The sequence below is a fragment of the Chlorocebus sabaeus genome, chromosome 25 (assembly GCF_047675955.1).
Source record: "Chlorocebus sabaeus isolate Y175 chromosome 25, mChlSab1.0.hap1, whole genome shotgun sequence".
In the NCBI taxonomy this organism is placed as follows: Eukaryota; Metazoa; Chordata; class Mammalia; order Primates; family Cercopithecidae; genus Chlorocebus; species Chlorocebus sabaeus.
The window spans coordinates 24,288,297-24,308,558 of NC_132928.1; the positions used below are offsets into that span (position 1 = coordinate 24,288,297).

Here is a 20,262-nt window from a genome sequence, read left to right on the forward strand (position 1 = left end):
TATGATTGTAAGACCTAAGGTTACTTTGCTCCTTCTTACAGGAAAATAGCCTCTAGGGATGATGGGATTTGCTTCCTACATGGTGCAGGGAATCTGAGTAGTGTCATTCATAATAAGACTATAGAGGGTGAGTTCATGTGGGAGTACAACTTTTCTATTTTCCCTCTCAGAGCTCTGACTGGAGTACCCTGGGAGGATGTCCAGTCTCAGTATAGGCCATTCCCAGGTTTGAAGGTTGATTCAGTTCTTTGCCAGCCTATGGAACCTGGAACTTGACACTTACGTGACCAGAGGAGAACAGATGTAGAAATGCTTAAGATATGTGTCTCCTTGCTTTGAGCTATAAATGAGACTCTCTGAGAAAGTTCCCTTATGCGTAATGTTCCTCCAAAGTCCAAACCAAAACTCTTGAAAGGCAAGTTGGTCAGAGCATGGAGACTCATCAGTATCCCCTGTGGATTCTGGTTGAAGTGCCTGTCACAGGCAGTGCGTTTTTCTGTTTTCTTCTCTAGGCAGTGTGAACAGTTTGGATGTATTCCCCAGCTGTGTGCCACGTGGCTGTGGGAACCTTTTGATCACCACTTTCTTTCGAGTTGGTCTTTATTACAACTTGCTTCCGTTCCCTGGGGTGGTGTGCTCTGGGCTCAGGATGGTGGGAGTAGGACTTGAGGATTGTTTTGCTTTTCACTTGTCAGTTGTCCCAAAGAATTATGTCTAGGTTATATATTTATAAAAGCCTTTGATTTTTTTTTAATTCCACTTCTTTTAAAAAATTACTTTCATCCCCAAAGTGTCTAATTTTAGTTTCATCAGATTAAGAGCTTTAGTGCCCGGGAGACTGAGACAGAAGAATCGCTTGAAACTGGGAGGTAGAGATTGCGGTGAGCCGAGATCACGCCACTGCACTCCAACCTGGTGACAGAGCGAGACTCCATATCAAAAAAGATCTTTTTTTTTTTTTTTTTTTTTTTTGAGATGGAGTCTCGCTCTGTCGCCCAGGCAGGAGTGCAGTGGCGCGATCTCGGCTCACCACAACCTCTGTCTCCTGGGTTCACGCCGTTCTCCTGCCTCAGCCTCCCAAGTAGCTGGGACTACAGGCACCCGCCACCACGCCTGGCTAATTTTTAAAATATTTTTAGTAGAGACAGGGTTTCATCGTGTTAGCCAGGATGGTTTCGATCTCCTGACCTCGTGATCCGCCCCCCTCGGCCTCCCAAAGTGCTGGGATTACAGGCTTGAGCCACTGCGCCTGGCCAGTTTAGATCTTTTTTAAAATCTTTTCTAGTCTATTTAATGGGGAGACAATTTCCCAGGCTTTTTTTTTTTTAATCAAATCAAACTTGCCAGAGCAAAGACTAAGGCCCTATCACAAATGCAGCTAGGTTACAAGACTAGTTTAAATAAAAGCTCTTTCTATTCAATTGAGAGGGACAGTGAGTGAACCAGTATGGAGTTTACGTTTTAGAAATATTCCTTATGATATACTCTAGCCTCAGCGTTTAATATTATGGCAATATCGAGGTGCAAGGAGGAATGTGGGGAAATCCAGCTAGTAGAAGAAAAGTCATTCTTAAGTTTTAGTATATAAGAACCCCACTGAGGAAACCTCTTTCACTTTCTCCTGATTGAACAACTGGCATGCTCTTCTGGTTCTGTCCCATGGAGATAATTGGAAAAGTTTTGCTGCTTCAACTTGGAAAAGTGGTTTGTTGGTATAGGATAAAAGCAGTTAGTGTATAGTGGCGATATAGTCTCTACCACTAAGTAAACATAAGGGGTCACTACAGGCAGTGCAAAGTCAAAGTCAGGCTTCCCCTGGTAGTTTCTTTTCTTTTTTTTTGAGATGGAGTTTTGCTCTTGTTGCCCAGGTTGGAGTGCAACAGCGCGATCTTGGCTCACCGCAGCCTCCACTTCCCAGGTTCAAGCGATTCTCCTGCCTCAGCCTACCAAGTAGCTGGGATTACAGGCATGTGCCACCAAGCCCAGCTAATTTTGTATTTTTAATAGAAACGAGGTTTCTCCATGATGGTCAGGCTGGTCTCAAACTCCCAACCTCAGGTGATCCGCCCTCCTCGGTCTCCCAAAGTGCTGGGATTACAGGCATGAGCCATCACGCCTGGCCTGGGTGGTTTCTTATTTAATGAACCTGATGGTTACAGGTAACTTTTATCAGAGTGTCCTGTACTGAAACATCATGTTGGTCTATACTGCTTAGACTTGTGGATTTGGATTCTAAGTCTGATTCTAAACTACTTACTTAGATCAGTGCCTTGAACTCTCCAGACTCTGAGCAAGCAATAGTAAACATCACAGGAAGATTGATGAGATGGAAGGTAATGTGCAGGGCAAAAGTGGAGACAGTGAAGAAACTGTTATTGTTCAAATCCTATTACTGCTCTATTTGGTGTATTTTTTTTTTTCCTGCTGGCTTTTCTTGTCAAGTAAAATCCTATCTCTTGATCTCTTTCCTCTGAGATCAAGAGCTGGATACGCTTTACTAGGTATACCTTTGGATCCTAAAAAAATTATTTTGAAATAATTTCAAACATACGTAAGTGTTGCAAGAACAATAAAAGAGTTCTAATACCTGCTTCATGCAAATTTTCTAGTTGTTAACATTTTCATGGATTTGTTCCATCACCCAGTCTCTCTCCTTCCTGATATATATTAGATGTAGTTTTTTAATGAAACTTTTGAGAGTTGAATGCAGATAGTTTTTCTCATCTCCTCTAAACACTTTAGTATGCATTCCTCCCAAACAAGGATATGCTTCTATGATCATCATACGGCTCACCAAATCAAGGAATTAACCTGGGTTCAATACTACCATCCAGTCCACAGACCCTGTTCAGGTTTTGCCAACTGTCCCAACAATGTTTCCTTTTTTTTTCTTTCATCACAGAGTATATGATGTCAACTCATCCCTGGAGATGTTTTCTCCACCTTAAATTCACCATTTTTAGGGCCAGGCACGGTGTCTCATGCCTGTAATCCCAGCACTTTGGGAGACCGAGGTGGCTGGATCACCTGAAGTCAGGAGTTCAATACCAGCCTGGCCACTGTGGTAAAACCCCATCTCTACTAAAAATACAAAAAAAATTAACCAGGCATGGTGGTGCATGCTTGTAATCCCTGCTACTTGAGAGGCTGAGGCACGAGAATTGCTCGAACCCGGGAGGTGGAGGCTGCAGTGAGCTGGGATGATGCCATTGCACTCCAGCTTGGGCAACAAGAACAAAACTCCATCTCAAAAAAAAAAAAAAAAAAAAAATCACCATTTTTTCCTTTGCAATTGATTAGTTTGTGAATTACCATTTTTTCCTTTGCAGTTGATTAGTTTGTGGAGAGGTGTTCTTATATTTCACTGATACCCTGTTTCTCAAAAAACCTCCTTCCAGTAGACCTGGCATTCACTGATAACTCCCACCTGTCTCGGTGATGGGGTTTTTTTGTTGTTGTTGTTTTCTTTTTACAGGCAAGGTCTTGCTCGGTTACCCAGGCTGGATGGAGTGCAGTGGTATGATCATAGCTCACTGCAGCCTTAATTTCCTGGGCTCAGGCAATCCCCCTGCCTCAGCCTCCCTGGTGTCTGGGACTACAGGCACATGTCACCGTGCTTAGCTAATTTTAAAATTTTTTGTAGAGATGGAGTCTCACTATGTTGCCCAGGTTGGTCTTGAACTCCTAGGCTCAAGCGATCCTCCTGCTTCAGCCTCCCGAAGTGCTTGGATTACAGGCATGAGCGACCATGTCCAGCCCAATGGTGATGTTTATATCCATCATTGCTTCTATATGTATTAGTTGTAGTCTACTGTAAAGAGCTTTCCTTTTCTCTTGTTTATTTAATCAGTGTAGACTTGTGAATTTTTTCAATGGATTGTAATATCTTCCTATCACTTTTTATTTTTATGCATAAATTGTCCCCACTTTGGTGAGTAAGTTTCCCTTCAAGCTGGTTCCTGTGTCCTTTTGACATATTCCCACCTTTGGATCATTGTTAATGCTTATAAACTGTTATACACTGCCTTCCAAATGCCAGAAACTAAGCCCTCTGTGAAGCATGGGGTTGACTTCCTTCAAGGAACTACTTCCATCTCTGCGTCGCATACATTAAAGCCTCAACTGCCAGCAGCGATTCTGTTCCCTCTGTAGTGTGACCAGTCTCAGGAGCAGTTTCACCCAGAAAGGAGCTGCTTCAGCATGCTGCTGAGTGTGTTCCCATTTCACATGGCTCCCAGGGAGTATCAGCCTCTAGGGAGGCAGTCTCCTCTCCCCAGGTGCCAATACTATCTGCTTTTTAAAAGCTGTGAGAGATCTTAACATGGCCCTGACATAGAATAACTTTAGAGAGACTTCTGCCAACTTGGCTTTTCCGATTCCAGCAAGAGCTTTGGCTACTAGAGTGCATTTCAATCTCTAATCTTCAATAACCATCCCCTTCAAATGAACTAGCGTGTACTACTTGGTCCTGAAGGTTCTGAAAGCCAGACTACCTAAGCATCTGTTTTCCTTAAATGAGAGTACCTCCTATGTCAGTCTTTCAAATTTAGCTGAAGGTCAGAGAGCTTGTTTGGGAAGGATAAATAAATATTTCTGGACTGAATTTTTTCTCTCTCAGCCCCTGGAATTTTGTAGTTCAGTACTTCGAAGCTTGTGGTAGAATTGACTGTAGTAGAAAGACTATGTAAGATTACTTTCTCAATTTAGGATTTGTTCTTTACTTTTGGTACAGATAGTAAAAAATAAAACATCACTACCTATTTGTGGAAATGCATATTTGTGTCACTGGTTGGCTCAGTTAACTATAAAATCCTTTGTTTTTCTTTCTTTCTTTTTTTTGTTTTTTTTGAGGCGGAGTCTCACTCTGTCGCCCAGGCTGTGGTGCAGTGGCGCAATCTCGGCTCACTGCAAGCTCTGCCTCCCGGGTTCAGCCATTCTCCTGCATCAGCCTCCCGAGTAGCTGGGACTACAGGCGCTCACCACCGTGCCCGGCTAATTTTTTGTATTTTTAGTGGAGACGGGTTTCACCGTGTTAGCCAGGATGGTCTCGATCTCCTGATCTCGTGATCTGCCCACCTCGGCCTCCCAAAGTGCAGGGATTACAGTTGTGAGCCACCGTGCCCGGCCAATCCTTTGTTTTTCATTCACTTTCAGAGGGGACTTAAGTTGACTTCCCATAAAAGCATGGAAAGTTCAATGTTAGAAGTGATATTTTTGGCCGGCATGAGAATCGCTTGAACCCAAGAGATAGAGGTTGCCCTGACCCGAGATCATGCCACTGCACTCCAGCATGAACAACAGAGCTGGGGTTTTGGCACGCACCTGTAGTCCCAGCTATTTGGGAGGCTGAGGCACAAGAATCTCTTGAACCAGGGAGGTGGAGGTTGCTATGACCTGAGATCATGCCACTGCACTCCAGCCTGGGTGACAGAGCTGGAATTTTCTTTTTTTGAGCTCTGTCTCTGTCTTTTTTTTAGGCCAGGCATGGTGGCTCACGCCTGTAATCCTAGCACTTTGGGAAGGTGAGGTGGGAGGGTCACTTGAACCCAGGAGTTTGAGACCAGCCTGGGCAACATAGTGAGACCCCATCTCTATTTTAAAAAAAAAAAAAAGATTTTTAAAACTACTGAAAGAGGGAAATCCTTGGGTACCAGGAACAAGTATTGCAGTAATAACTCTGTCAAGACCTGAATTAACTCTGCAGTCCATGTTAACTTTATGAGCTGCAGTAGTATAATAAAGCAAAAGTATTTTCTATTTCACCAACTCTTATAGTGCCTTCCCTACTTTGGACATGGACTGTACCTTAAGAGCCTTTAGTTACCTTTCACGAGTATGTATTACTGATTGGTTAGTGGCTGAAAGGTGTGATAGATTTCCTCACTCATCTTAAGGGTCATAGTCAACACTTCTCTAACAAAAGACAGGTTAACAAGAGAAAAGCATAACAAATTTATGTGACACAGGAGGCTTTAGAAATGAAGTCTCAAGGACCCAGGGAAAACTGTCTGTTTTTATGCTTAGGTTTGATGAAAAATTCACTGCCGTATAGAAAGTGATTGGACAGTAAAACATGATCTAATGGTAACAGACTGAGAAACCCACCAAGACTGGTGTGCTCAGGTCATTCTTGGGCTCTCTATGTAGCATTCCTTCCCCCAGGTTATGGGATGGGGCAGGACCTCTCTAGAATGCGAGTCTTCAGAGGACAAGAGAGTGACCTTTCTAGTTTTATGGCTTGCTTCAGAGAAGAGGGTTTCTAGTTAGTTCTTTTTTTTTTTTTTTTTTTTTTTTTTTGAGATGGAGTCTCATTCTGTTGCCCAGGCTGGAGTGCAGTGGTATGATCTCGGCTCACTGCAGCCTCCACCTCCCAGGTTCAAGCGATTCTCCTGCCTTAGCTTCCCAACTAGTTGGGACTATAGGCACATGCCACCATGCCTGGCTAATTTTTGTATTTTTAGTAGAGGTGGGGTTTTACCATGTTGACCAGGCTGGTCTTGTAGTGATCCACCCACCTGGGCCTTCCAAAGTGTTGGGATTACAGGCATGAGCCACTGTGGCTGGCCAGGGTTTCTAGTTTCTATGGTCTTGAGGAAGAGGAATTCTGGTTTCTATGAGTAGCCTAGGGGGAGAAAAAGGGGAGGCAGACAGGAGGCCAGGAGAAGGTCAGAGAGCAACCTTGCTTCTGAGGCCTTCCAATCTCCTTTAGTTCAAAGTGCTCAGCATGCCAAAGCACCATACTTTGGGGTATTGTTTTCTGAGCCTGATGGGATGGAAATAGGCAAGAAGGAGAGTGTATTGCTACAAATCGATTGCCATTATCCCAGAAACAATTTAAATAAAATATCTATCCTAAAGAGTCACTAGCAACAGAAACAGGTCATGAGTATTTCCTCCCTCCTATCGTCTCTTTTCAGAGTAGTCACCCAAACAGTAATACACACTGACTGTTGAGTGGAGCATTAAGAATTTCTCTGAAAAGAGTGTACTGTTGCTGTTAGCAAAGAAGCTTTAGAGATCTCAGGTAGAATAACGTTTTTTGAAAGTGGTGTACCAGCCAGTGGTCATGCTGCGGTTTTCTCCATATGCTTTATTCCTCATGGTTTGAGACAACTTTCGTAGGGATTATATCAGTCTGCTTTACATTGAGGTCCTACAGTTACTAAATCGCATTTGACCCCAGATTGGAAAACAATGTGGTGTAGGGGGCATTGTCTACTGGCCCCCAGAGATCTAGGTACGGTTCCTGCTTATCTCTGCAGTTCGCTGCTCAGAGAAATGGGGAAACCTGAGCTGTTTTTTGTTTCTTGTTTTTGAGACGGAGTTTCGCTTTTGGCACTCAGACTGGAGTGCAGTGGCACTATCTCGGCTCACTACAACCTCTGCCTCTCGGGTTCAAGCAATTCTCCTGCCTCAGCCTCCCGAATAGCTGGGATTACAGGCATCAGCCACCATGCTTGGCTAGTTTTTGTATTTTTAGTAGAGATGGGGTTTCACCATGTTGGCCAGGCTGGTCTCGAACTCCTGACCTCAGGTGATCCACCCGCCTCAGCCTCCCAAAGTCCTGGGATTACAGGCGTGAGCCACCGCGCCCAGCCTGGTTTGGTTTTTTGAGCACCCATTTCCTCATCTTTATTATTATTATTTTTTGAGGTAGGTGACTCACCCAGGAGAGTCACATAGTAGTGTGATCACAGGTCACTGCAGCCTCAGTCTCCCTCGGGTCAAGCAGTCTTCACACCTCAGCCTCCTGAGTAGCACACCACCATGCCTAGCTGATTTTTAAAAAATTTTTAGTAGAAACAAAGGCGCGGCGGGGGTTGCTCCCTTTGTTGTCCAGACTGGTCTCTCACTTCTGAGCTCAAGCCATCCATCCATGTTGGCCTCCCGAAGTGCTGGGATTAGAGGCATGAGCCACCACTCCTGGCCCATTTCTTCATTTTTAAATGGGGTTAATAATAGTCCTTGTCTGGTAGAATTATGAGCTTTAAATGAGACGAAGCAAATAAAGTGATCAATACATATAAAGGGCTCAATAAATGTTATCTAAAACAAAAACCAAAATGGGTTGCTGCTTCAGTTGTTCTTCTCTTCCATCTAGCTTGAAACTTTTGTTTAGAAGTAAACAAAAAATCAAAATCTGTATTTAAGAACAACCACCAAGAACAACAACAACAACAAAAGCCTTGGTTTGCACTTAAGACGATTTGGTATGAATTTTCCCCCAGCCAGAGTTGGCAGGGTTAATGTGCACCAGCTGAGAAGCCATGCTGTTACCTTCTGGCAGCCCATATGCAGATACTGTTGTATTAATTACAAAAGAAAACTCGATTAACTTGGAAGTCCTTTAACTGTCAATGAGGCAGCTGCTCCAGCTCTGAAACAGGTTTTCTTCCTCCCTTCTACTGTCAGTCTACAGCTTTTAATCTCTTCTTTAGAGAACTGCTAAGACTGCACTGTAGGTCCTCGGAGCCCCTGGCTAGTTCAGTCTACTTTTTGATCTGCAGTTATAGTGGTCCAAGGGGCGCTTGCATAGATTCACATAATTTAAAACAAAATAAAAACAACCAGACCAACCACCCATCCCCCTCACATCATTGTTCTTTCAGCAGTTAAACTGGCATTTTAGAACTCGAAAGCATGTTAAAGGTGATCTAATCCAACTCCACCCCCCTGCATTTACCGATGAGCACTTCAAGGCTCAGAAAAATCGAATGGATTGCCAAGGTCACAGAGCTAGTCAGAGTGGCAAAGCATGCCTTCATTCTCCTGCTGTTCCCGCTTCCATATTGCACTCCACATCACTGAGCAGTGTGCTCAGAATCCAGGAGTAAAACCATCTGCTTTCAACTTCATTTCTCTCCAAGCCCTTGTTCAAATCTGGTAGAGATGTCAGATGGATGAAAAAGCTAAAGATTTAGTGGGAGAAGCAAAGGGCTTGGATGGTGATGTGTTGGAAAACAGAGACAGTGATGTTTGCCATAGACTTCTAACAGTGTACTGGGCTCAACTTCAGCACCCTTTCCTATTGCACTGGTCTTTGGTTGGTTTGACAGTAGCAAGTTTATTTGTGGTGACTTTTTGTAGGAAAGATGGAGGTGGGGAGTGTTCATTGGGGTCAGGTGAATAATGGGTTGTGTCTGCTGTGGTTTTGGCTGATGCAGCCTGTTTCATTGGCTGTCCTGTAGTTGACACTTTGTCTCAGAGGTGCAGATGCTTTCTCCCTCTGGTACTGAAAAGTGATTTAGTTGGTTTTCGTCTCTATTATCCACTCTCCTGGTAGTAGCAGTAACAAAGGTTAGTTAGGTTTGTTGGTCTTTTTGTGATAAAACCATTTTTATTATAAGAATTTGAAGGTTGTCAGTATGCATTCACATGTAGACACTTATGTGAAAATCTGGGGAGGACTGGGAACAGAAGAAAGCTAGGAAGTGTAGATGAGAGTGAAGACACTCTAGCTGGACTTCTCACTGCTCGAGCTAAGACTATGGTAGTTAAATTCCACAAGATGAATGGAAGGGTCCTGTTCTTGTTTTTTTTTTTTTTTTTTTTTTTGAGATGGAATCTTGCTCTGTTGCCCAGGCTGGAGTGCAATGGCACGATCTTGGCTCACTGCAGTCTCCGCTTCCTGGGTTCAAGCGATTCTCCTGCCTCAGTCTCCCAAGAACCTGGGATTACCACCATGCCCGGCTAATTTTTTGTATTTTTGGTAGAGACAGAGTTTCGCCATGTTGGCCAGGCTGGTTTCGAACTCCTGACCTCAGGTGATCTGCCCGCCTCCGCCTCTCAAACTGCTGGGATTACAGACGTGAGCCACTGCACCTGACCGAAGAGTCCTATTCTTTATCTGCATGAAGGAGGTTTTTAGGAGTGATGGTTGCTCTTAAACTATTCATCATGATACTGGACTTTTCAAAGTACTCAGTGGGTTTGCTTACAGCTTTCTATAGGTAGCTCTCCCCACTAAATGGATTCTCAGACAAAACAAACAGATCTGTAACATTAAGCCCTTGGTATGTGTCAGGCATTGTGTTGGGTGTTGAGGATGAAATAGGATGGTTCTTCCTGCTTTTGATGATTATAAACAGATCATTAGAATAAAGCATGGTAAGTGTTCTGCAGTTGTGAATAAGGTATGAAGGGACTCAGGACTGGCTTGCTGCTGCTTGTTAATGACCACACAAGCAATTGGCTATGTCCTCTTGCTTTTAGGTTGTAGATCAAAAGAGTAGACTAGTTGTCTGGTGTTACACTCTTGTATTTAGTAAATACCCTTGCACAGAATTATATACTTAGTTAACTCTGTTTGGTTTTTGAAAGGAACTCATCTCTTTCCCAGGAGAGTAGATTGGCTTGTTTCAGTGTCTGGTGTTGCTGATGTATATATGCAGGCCAGGGTGATATCCTTATAGACAGAGAGATATGAAAAGAAGGGCCCTAATGAAATGCATAGAGGGATTTGCGTGAACACAGACCTCTTTAACCCTTTTGGCATTACTGTTTGTGGAAGAGAAGGATGCTTAGGGATTTGAAATTGTAGCTGGGTAGGTTCACTCTGAAGTAGAACCACCTCTTAATTGACTCAGGCCTCTCTTGCTTCAATTCCGGCAACAAACAAAATAAATGGCCTACAAATAATTTAATGCAGCTTATGGTTAAGTGACTAAAACAAATACTGTTTCAGTTAGTGCCACCCAAAATTTCAATTATGATGGATGTGTTTGGCTCAAGGATTGTCCTTTTTGTAGCCTAAGAACTGTGTGTCTGTGCTGTTCTGAACAAATGCGGGAATTGCCTGAATCTTAGAGGTAGGCAGACACTGATATTGAGGGAATAAGGAAGCGATATAATTCAGACTGAGAATTTCAGTGAACTAATTTCGGGTTATTTTTCCCAGACAGAGATTCTCATTCTTTAGGAAGCTTGTTCTGTCTTGAACATTATTTGAATGTGTTTGGGGAAGTTATCCATTTAGATTAGTAGTAGTTGCCTTGAAAGGAGAAGTTTTTTTGTTTTTGTTTTTGTTTTAGATTTTTATTTTTTATTATTTTTTGTACAAAACATCAGGTTGGTGAAAAACAGATTTTTAAATTGACACATAGTAATTGTACATATTTATAGGATACATGTGGTATTTATAGGATACATGTGGTATTTCGATATGTGGGTAACAATGTGGTAATGGTCAAATCAGGGTAATTGGGATATCCATCATGGAGAATGTTTTTGAGATAAATCACATCTCTTTCTAGATTTGCCTGGATTTTATCCTAACAGGCAGTTATTTCCCTTTGTCCTATTTAGGGTCTTGTCTCCCATAAACAGAAGGAATGTGATTTGATTAGGAGGTATTGATGTTAATTGAGCACCCCAGTGTTTTAAGGAAACAGATGACTTGGCAGCTGGGATGTTGTCACCAGCTATCAGAGCGATGAACTGGAAAAAATTCTAGAACTTATGCAAACCTGAATAGCATTTCATTTTATACATTTATACATTTTATATATTTATAGCTCATACATTTAGTAGTCAAATAGGTCACAATGAAGAACATAAGCTAAAACCGCATGTGGTAGATAAATTTAAAAGGGCTCTATAGTGCTGTATTATGTGCTACATGATGGCATCTTGGTCAACAAAGGTACAGTATTTTTAGCACACCTTTTCTATGTTTAGATATGTTTAGATACACAAATACTTAAGATTGTGTTACAGCTGTCTATAGTATTCAGTACAGTAACATGCTGTACACGTTTGTAGCCTAAGAGCAATAGGCTACACCCTATAGCCTAGGTGTGTAGTAGGCTGTACCCATACCGCCTAGGTTTGTGTAAGTATACTCTGATGTTCACACAGTGACAAAATCGCCTGATGATGCATTTCTCAGAATATATGCCTGTTGTTCAGCAACACATGACTGTAATCTGTGTTCAAGTATTAGGTCCTCTGTCAGAAGGAAGGGTTTAATTTTGACACATTCAGGTATGTTTCTCCTTGGGCTCACATCCCAACCAGTATAGTTTTTCTGGCTTTGTTATTTTAATAATCTTGGTATTTGTGATGGAGTCCTTGTAAACTCCTTAGGCTGTCCCTCCACTGAATGAAAAAGGAGCGGGGCGGGAAGATCAGGTCACTCCCACGTTTCTGAGTAGAAATAACAACTTGTTCCTAGGGGATGAGCTAGGGAAGGGAATTCTGTTTGGTATGTGAAGAGCCTTTTCTCACTGGGGTTTTTCCCCTGATATGTCCTTCAACCAAGGTTCCTAGAAATTGCTCCTCAAGGACCCTGTCATCCTCGTGGGATTTCTGTGTGAGTCTCTCTCTCTCCCCTTCCTCACTCCTCTCTCTCTACTCCTTTCTCCTCCTCCACTCTCCCCTTCCCCAACCAGGCCAACTGAGCTGCATTTCCTTCCCGCCTAAGGAAGAGAAGTACCTCCAGCAGATTGTGGACTGCCTCCCTTGCATACTGATCCTCGGCCAGGATTGTAATGTCAAGTGCCAGCTGTTGAACCTGCTGTTGGGGGTGCAGGTGCTTCCCACCACCAAGCTGGGCAGTGAGGAGAGCTGTAAGCTTCGGCGCCTCCGCTTCACCTACGGAACTCAGACTCGGGTGAGCCTGGCGCTCCCTGGACAGTATGAACTAGTGCACACGCTGGTTGCTCACCAGGGCAACTGGGAGACCATCCCTGAGGAGGATCTGGAGGTCCAAGAGAACAATGAGGATGCTGCTCATGTTTTAGCGGAACTGGAGGTAACGATGCACCATGCTCTCTTACAGGTACCAATCTCATACTTCTCTACCAATTGTATACGTATATACCAGCTTTCCTTTTATTTTGACTTTCTAGAAAAGTAATTCGATGATACATAGTCTGAACTCTGAGCAGCAGTGGCTAGTGGAGTCAGAGGAACATAATCTGGAAAGTTGAAAAACAAACAAGACTGTAGCAATACCCATTCCTGCCTCTTCTTACCATGCTGCAAGGCCCTGAGTAGTTTGCTTGTCTCCCCACTTCCTTATCTCCGTTTCTAATGAAAATGTGATACTTATATCTCAGCATGCTTTTACAGAATAATTGTAATCAAAGTTAGAAATCCTTTCTCATTTCTTAACCAGAAGATATTGCTGGAATTGTCTCTAGTTACTTCTTTCTAAAAGGAATGATAAGATGATGGATGAGTATTGTTCTTATTAGAATTGAGAACAAGTGAAGAATTTTGTGGGTTCTTCCTTAGACCTAACCATTAATTTACTAAGTAGTACAGAGGACAGATAATTTCTCCTACTTTATAAGGAACATGGGAATGTGAGGACAGGTCTGGCTCAATGTAAGGAGACATGGAGATCTTGTTATTTGAAGAGTATTTTAGTTTCTCTCATAAACTCCCACAGAGAGCACAGATCCTGTGCCATCTCGTAAGATATCATATGGTCTAAGACTTTATATATTATCACTTAGGAAATACTTCTCTCTTGGTCTGTGTTTCCTTTCCTATTGGATAGTTAGGACTGGGCTATTTAATTAGACCAAATGGGTATGTGACTATGGCAGGGTCAGGAGTGGATAGGGATAAAATAATTCAGCCATACTCAGAGTTTGACCCTTGGTTAACTGTGCCAGGAAGGATGGGCTAGTTTGACAGGACCTGAAAGAGTGGTTTTTTCTTTCCTTGTTTCTTATAACCACTTCAACTACCCCACTTCTAAGAAGCTTAGTTTCTCAGTCAATGAATGAGTCCTTTGGTTGTGGCCATGGCCTGTGACACTCTAGAAGTAAAAACTGTCATCTCATTTCCTTCCACAGTCCATATTTCTTTCATCTTGATAAATGCCACAGGGGGCTATGTAACAAGCCCCCATCCTCTCTCAGCTCAGTTTCAGTGGTGGTTTCCTGTGTTTTCAAACTGAGAGTTCACATTTCCTAGCTCTAGGATAATGTGAGGGTTTTTAAATAGCTCTGATAGTAACTCTGGCAGTAACCTTTGTATATTAACTGTGGCATGTTCAGTTGACCCATGAACTTCTTCACAATTCACAAGTATTTGATTGATCCATACACAGTCTCTCTGTAGTATACAGTCTTGGTCTAGTTCCTTCAAGCTTCCAATAGCTCAGTGGTTTTCAAACATATATATATATATATATTTTTTTTTTTTTCTTCTTCTTCTTCTTTTTTCTTTTCTTTTTTCTTCTTCTTCTTTTTTTTTTTTTTTTTTTTTTTTTGAGATGGAGTCTCTCTCTGTTGCCCAGGCAGGAGTGCAATGGTGTGATCTCAGTTCACTGCAACCTCCGCCTCCTGGGTTCAAGTGGTTCTCCTGCCTGAGCCTACAGAGTAGCTGGGACTATAGGCGCCCGCCACCACACCTGGCTAATTTTTGTAATTTTAGTAGAGGCAGGGTTTCACCATGTTTGTCAGGGGTTTGTCAGGGTGGCCTTGAACTCCTTACCTCAGTGATCCACCCACCTCGGCCTCCCAAAGAACTGGGATTACAGGCATGAGCCACCACGCCTGGCTACTTTTTTATATTTTAATTCAGTGTAAGACATACATTTTCTTTCAGGACCCAGTACATGTATATACATATACATTTGAAATACAAGTTTCATGAAACGTTACTTTTGCTTTCTGCAATACATACTGATAATTTCCTCTCTTTTTGACTTCATTTTTTGAAAATGTTAGTAGCAACCCACTAAGTTGATGTTATGACCTGGTAGATTATAACCTGTAGCTTAGAAAGCACTGTTGAGCTCAGTGGCATACACTTGTAGTCCCAGCTACTGGGGAGACTGAGGCATGAGGATTGCTTGAACCTAAGAAGTTGTGTCCAGCCTGGGCAACATAGTGAGACCCTGTCTCTAAAAAAAAAATAATAATACTGTTAAATAGCAGAAATGACTGCTGTAAGTCAGGTGGTGATTTTTACCATTCTTTTCTTTAATAACGATCCTAGAATGTGACAAAGCCATCTGCAGGAGAAGCAAATCATTTGATTTTTTTCTCTTAGTCCCTTCATTTTTTAAAATTACTATTATTATTTTTTATTTTTTTAATTTGTGAGACAGAGGCTTGCTCTGTGGCCCAGGCTGGAGTACAGTAGCACAGTCTTGGCTCACTGCAACCTCCGCCTTCCAGATTCAAGCAATTCTACTGCCTCAGCCTCCCGAGTAGCTGGGATTACAGGTGTGTGCCACCACACCCGGCTAATTTTTATATTTTTAGTAGAGATGGGGTTTCGCCATGTTGGCCAGGCTGGTCTTAAACTCCTGACCACAAGTGATCCTCCTGCCTCAACCTTGCAAAGTGCTGGGATTACAGACATGAGCTACCATACCTGGCCCCTTCATTTTATTGATTTAAATTTCTAATGCTTGTCTGAGCACAGTGACTTATGCCTGTAATCCCAACACTTTGGGAGACTGAGGGAGGAGGATTGTTTGAGCCCAGAAGTTCAACACCAGCCTGGGCAACATAGTGAGATCCTGTGTACACACCTGTGGTCTGAGCCACTTGAAAGGCTGGGGTTGGGGGATCAAGTGATCCTCCAACCAGTGGAGGCTGCAGTCAGCTGTGTTTGCACCATTGTACAACACTTGGGCGATAGAATGAGATCCTATCTCGAAAAAAATTTTTTTAAGATCTTTCTCTTCATTACTTTGTGGGTTTTTTTTTTATTTGTTTGTTTGTTTTTTCGAGATGGAGTCTCATTCTGTTGCCTAGGCTGGAGTGCAGTGGAGTGATTTTGACTCACTGCAGCTTCTGCCTCCCAGGTTCAAGCGATTCTCGTTCCTTAGTCTCCCAAGTAGCTGGGATTATAGGTGCCTGCCACCACACTCAATTTTTATATTTTTAGTAGAGATGGAGTTTCACCATGTTGGCCAGGCTGGTCTCAAACTCCTGACCTCAAGTTATCTGCCCCCCTCATCCTCCCAAAGTGCTGGGATTACAGTCATGAGCCACTGTGCCTGGCCCTCATTTTTTTTTAAATTTCTAATGCTCATTTACTTTTATTCCATAAATTGAGGTGATATAAGAAAGTCACAGAAAGGGAGGTACGAGCCATCCCCCAAGTGCGTATCTGAGCATGTATCTTTCCATTGAGAGCTCCCAGGGCCTACTCGTGGTATGTGCTAAGCATGCAGACAGAGGCAACAATTGAGGAGGCTACTTGAATGGGATGTTGAGATACCAAATCAGCTTTCTCTCAGCATAGTTAAAAATATATATTCTCTCTTCTCTTTTCTTGAGGAATTATCTAGCCTCTCATGTTGTTTCATGTGGTTTGTGAGTCTTTCTTGGCCAGTGTTTCTCTAGATCTGCTTTATTCTCCAGTGGTTTTGGTGTAGGCCTCGTACCAGATCCCTGTAGTTCTAAGTTTAGAACCCCTTGTTGTTGAGTCTCAGAGGGCCTTGCAACCTTTGTGGAATCCAAGCACTGCCCTCTCACTGCAGCCCGACTCCTGTCTCTGTTACATACATTAGCAATGCTCAGCTTACTGCTGGGGGCATTGCACAGCAGCTACCTGGAAGATCGCTCATGCCAGCAAGAATGAGCTTTTTGTTTAGCTCCAGTTATTTTTAGGACCAGTGAGTTAGCTCTAAACAGCCCTTCCATCTGATTTGTGAAGAGGGTAGTAAAGAAAGGAAACATTTAGCTAAAGGAAATCAAGATTGAATTAGGGGAAATGCAGTGTTCATTTTGAACTGTCAAATTATCAAAGCAGAATTTCCCCTGCCCTCTTATACAATGGTCATTCTTCTAATACGTTATTTTAAAGTCCTCATAAATTAGCCATTTTCAGTTTGTTCCAGAATAGGCCAACTCACATGGACCCACATTGCTTGGTATTCCCACCTTTTTAGTTCTGGATCCCCTGAGATTCTCAGTTCAAAATTCAACAATAGAGGAACACTGTCAAGCCGTTCGTATCTGAAACCTCATTTGGTGTTCAAACATAGTCACTTTGCAATTGGCAGCACAGTTCATCATTCGCCATATTCACTAGTTGTGTCTTTATTACTCCCCCTTCCCCACCCTCATGCCTTCCTTCAAGCATATATATCTTGTCAGATATATATCTTTTCCTTTTCTTTTTCTTTCTTCTTACAAATCTGATGGAACAGTTGTCTGCCTTAGAGTTGCTCAATCTGATATATCTGTGTGTGTGTGTGTGTGTGTGTGTGTGTTTTCTCCTGTGAACACCTGTAAGAAAAGGAAGAAGCAGCAGCAGAAGCGATTAAACTTGCTCAGCCTGAGATGGGATTCCTGCAGCCTGGAGGTGGCATTTTGTTTACTGTGGCAGTTACATAGCTTTAGTTGATCTGCTCTGATCAGTAGCCTACCAGGTGCTTTTGGCCTTTTGGGCTGCCACATACTGACCTGGTTATTGGCTCATGGTGTTATCTGTTGGGGTTTACTTCAGGGAACTGAGGTAGACTAATATTTCCAGGCAATGTCAGTGACTTGCAAATAACCTTTTTTTTTTTTTTTTGTGACGGGGTCTTACTCTTGTCACCCAGGCTGGAGTGCAATGGCGCAATCTTGGCTCACTGCAACCTCTGCCTCCTGGGTTCAAGCGATTCTCCTGCCTCAGCCTCCTGAGTAGCTGGGATCACAGGTGCCTGCCACCATGCCTGGCTAATTTTTGTACTTTTAGTAGAGACGGAGTTTTACCATGTTGACCAGGCTGGTCTCGAACTCCTGACCTCAGGTGATCTGCCCACCTCGGCTCCCAAAGTGCTGGGATTACAGGTGTGCACCACCATGCCTGGCTAATTTTTGTACTTTTAGTAGAGACGGAGTTTCACCATGTTGACCAGGCTGGTCTCAAACTCCTGACCTCAGGTGATGTGCCCACCTCGGTCTCCCAGAGTGCTGGGATTACAGGTGTGCACCACCATGCCTGGCTAATTTTTGTATTTTTTGTAGAGATGGGGTTTCATCACGTTGGCCAGGCTGGTCCTGAACACTTGAGCTCAAGCAATCTGCCTGCCTTGGCCTCCCAAAGTGCTGGGATTACAGGGATGAGCCACCACGCCTGGCCACTAATTGTTTTTGTTTGTCTGTTTTGCTACCCTGTTTTTAACGAACAGATATTGGTATTTTAAATTTTTCAGTAATTAATGCTTTTACAACTCATAAGCATTATAAAAGATCTTAAAATGACAAGTTTACATAAAATTTTAACCCCCAAATTTACTAAACACTGTTTGTTGCTAGAAAACTGGCTTCTCTCATTTTTTGTCTAGTTATTGGCATTTCAAGACCAGACTGGGCTACAAAGTGAGACCTCATCTCTACGAAAAATTAGCCAGGTGTGGTGGCGTACACCTGTGGTCCCAGCTACATAGGAGGCAGAGGCAGGAGGATCAGTTGAGCCCAGGAGATCGAGGCTGCATTGCATCTTGGTTTACAGAGTGAGACCCTATCTCAAAAAAAAAAAAACCATACACACACACAAACCCCAACATCGGTGGCTCACACCTGTGGTTCCAGCACTTTGGGAGGCTGAGGTGGGCGGATCGCCTGAGGTCAGAAGTTTGAGACCAGCCTGGCCAACATGGTAAAATCCTGTTACTATTAAAAATACAAAACTTAGCTGGACATGGTGGCAGGTGCCTGTAATCCCAGCTACTCGGGCAGCTGAGGCAGGAGAATCGCTTGACCCAGGGAGGTGGAGGTTGCAGTGAGCCGAGATCACACCACTGCACTCCAGCCTGGGCGACTAGAGTGAAACTCTGTCTCAAAAAAAAAAACCCAACATTTGTTATAGGTTACTTACCTTTAGTTAGATACCATATTGTCTCTTGACTATATCTAGGTTAAAAGATAAAAATTGATAGGTAAAAGGTAAGAAAGAATGCTGAATGAGGCCCGCAGGGCAAGAAGATACTGTTGGTGGAGGGAGTCTATGGAATTGGGCCAAAAAATGATCAACTCCAAGGGAAAAGAAACAAGGATCATATTTATATGTACAGGATAGAAAAATAAGAAATGATATTCTAGAAGTATAATTAAAAATTTAAAAACTTATTTTATGTGGCAAAAAAGGGAAACTGAAGTGATGTATTTAAAAAGGATGTGGAAAGTTCAGGTGAATGCTAAATTATAAATTCTTTATGGCAGTAATCCTATTTTGTTTTTAATATCTCTCTCACCTTTACCCTAGCATGCACTAACCTACATAGTAAAATGTAACCATCCTGCATACATTGTTCTTTGCCAAAAAACCTGGGAATTCCTGTTATAGGCTAATGTACCTATGAAGGATATGTGTGATTCAGAGGCAATTTTTTTTTTAAATCCCTATGCTCACTGTAATAACCTTGATATAGCTCTTAAAAAAACAGCCTGGCTGGGCGCAGTGGCTCACGCCTGTAATGCCAGCACTTTGGGAGGCCGAGGCAGGCAGATTGCTTGAGTTCAGGAGTTTGAGACCAGCCTGGGCAACAAGGCAAAACCCTTTCTCTACAAAAAATACAAAAATTAGCTGGGTGTGGTAGCACATGCCTGTAGTCCTAGCTACTCGGGAGGCTGAGGTGGGAGGACCACTTGAGCCTGGGAAGTGGAGGTTGCAGTAAGCTGAGACCGCGCCATTGCACTCCAGCCTGGGTCTCTGTCTCAAAAATAAATAAATAAACAAATAAATAAATAAATAAATAACAACATCCTGTGTAGCCATAAAAAAGAATGAATTCGTGTCCTTTGCAGGGACATGGATGAAGCTGGAAGCCATCATTCTGAGCAAACAGGAACAGAAAACCAAACACTGCATGTTCTCACTCATAAGTGGGAGTTGAACAGTGAGAACACATGGACCCAAGGAGGGGAGCATCAGACACGGGGGCCTTTTGGGGGGATTGGAGGATGGGGAGGGAGAGTATTAGGACAAATACCTAATGCATGTGGGGCTTAAAACCTAGATGATGGGTTGATAGGTGCAGCAAACCATACCTCTGTAACAAACTTGCACGTTCTACACGTGTATCCCAGAACTTAAAGTAAAAAAAAACAAAACAAGGCCGGGCGTGGTGGCTCAAGCCTGTAATCCCAGCACTTTGGGAGGCCGAGACGGGCGGATCACGAGGTCAGAAGATCGAGACCATCCTGACTAACACAGTGAAACCCCGTCTCTACTAAAAAATACAAAAAACTAGCCGGGCGAGGTGGCGGGCGCCTGTAGTCCCAGCTACTCTGGAGGCTGAGGCAGGAGAATGGCGCAAACCCGGGAGGCGGAGCTTGCAGTGAGCTGAGATCCGGC

General features: G+C 43.1%; 1 protein-coding gene across 3 annotated transcripts in view; it reads left to right on the forward strand.

Annotated features, from left to right (window-relative positions):
- DSTYK (dual serine/threonine and tyrosine protein kinase) overlaps window positions 1-20,262 on the forward strand; it is a 70,861-nt gene that overhangs the window by 13,218 nt on the left and 37,381 nt on the right. For 2 of the 3 annotated variants that reach the window (XM_007988757.3, XM_007988760.3), the window contains exon 2: window positions 12,390-12,778. In XM_007988757.3, the coding sequence (XP_007986948.1) occupies window positions 12,390-12,778 (389 nt within the window). The remainder of the gene's footprint in view (window positions 1-12,389; window positions 12,779-20,262) is intronic. The other variant, XM_007988758.3, reaches the window with a different exon arrangement.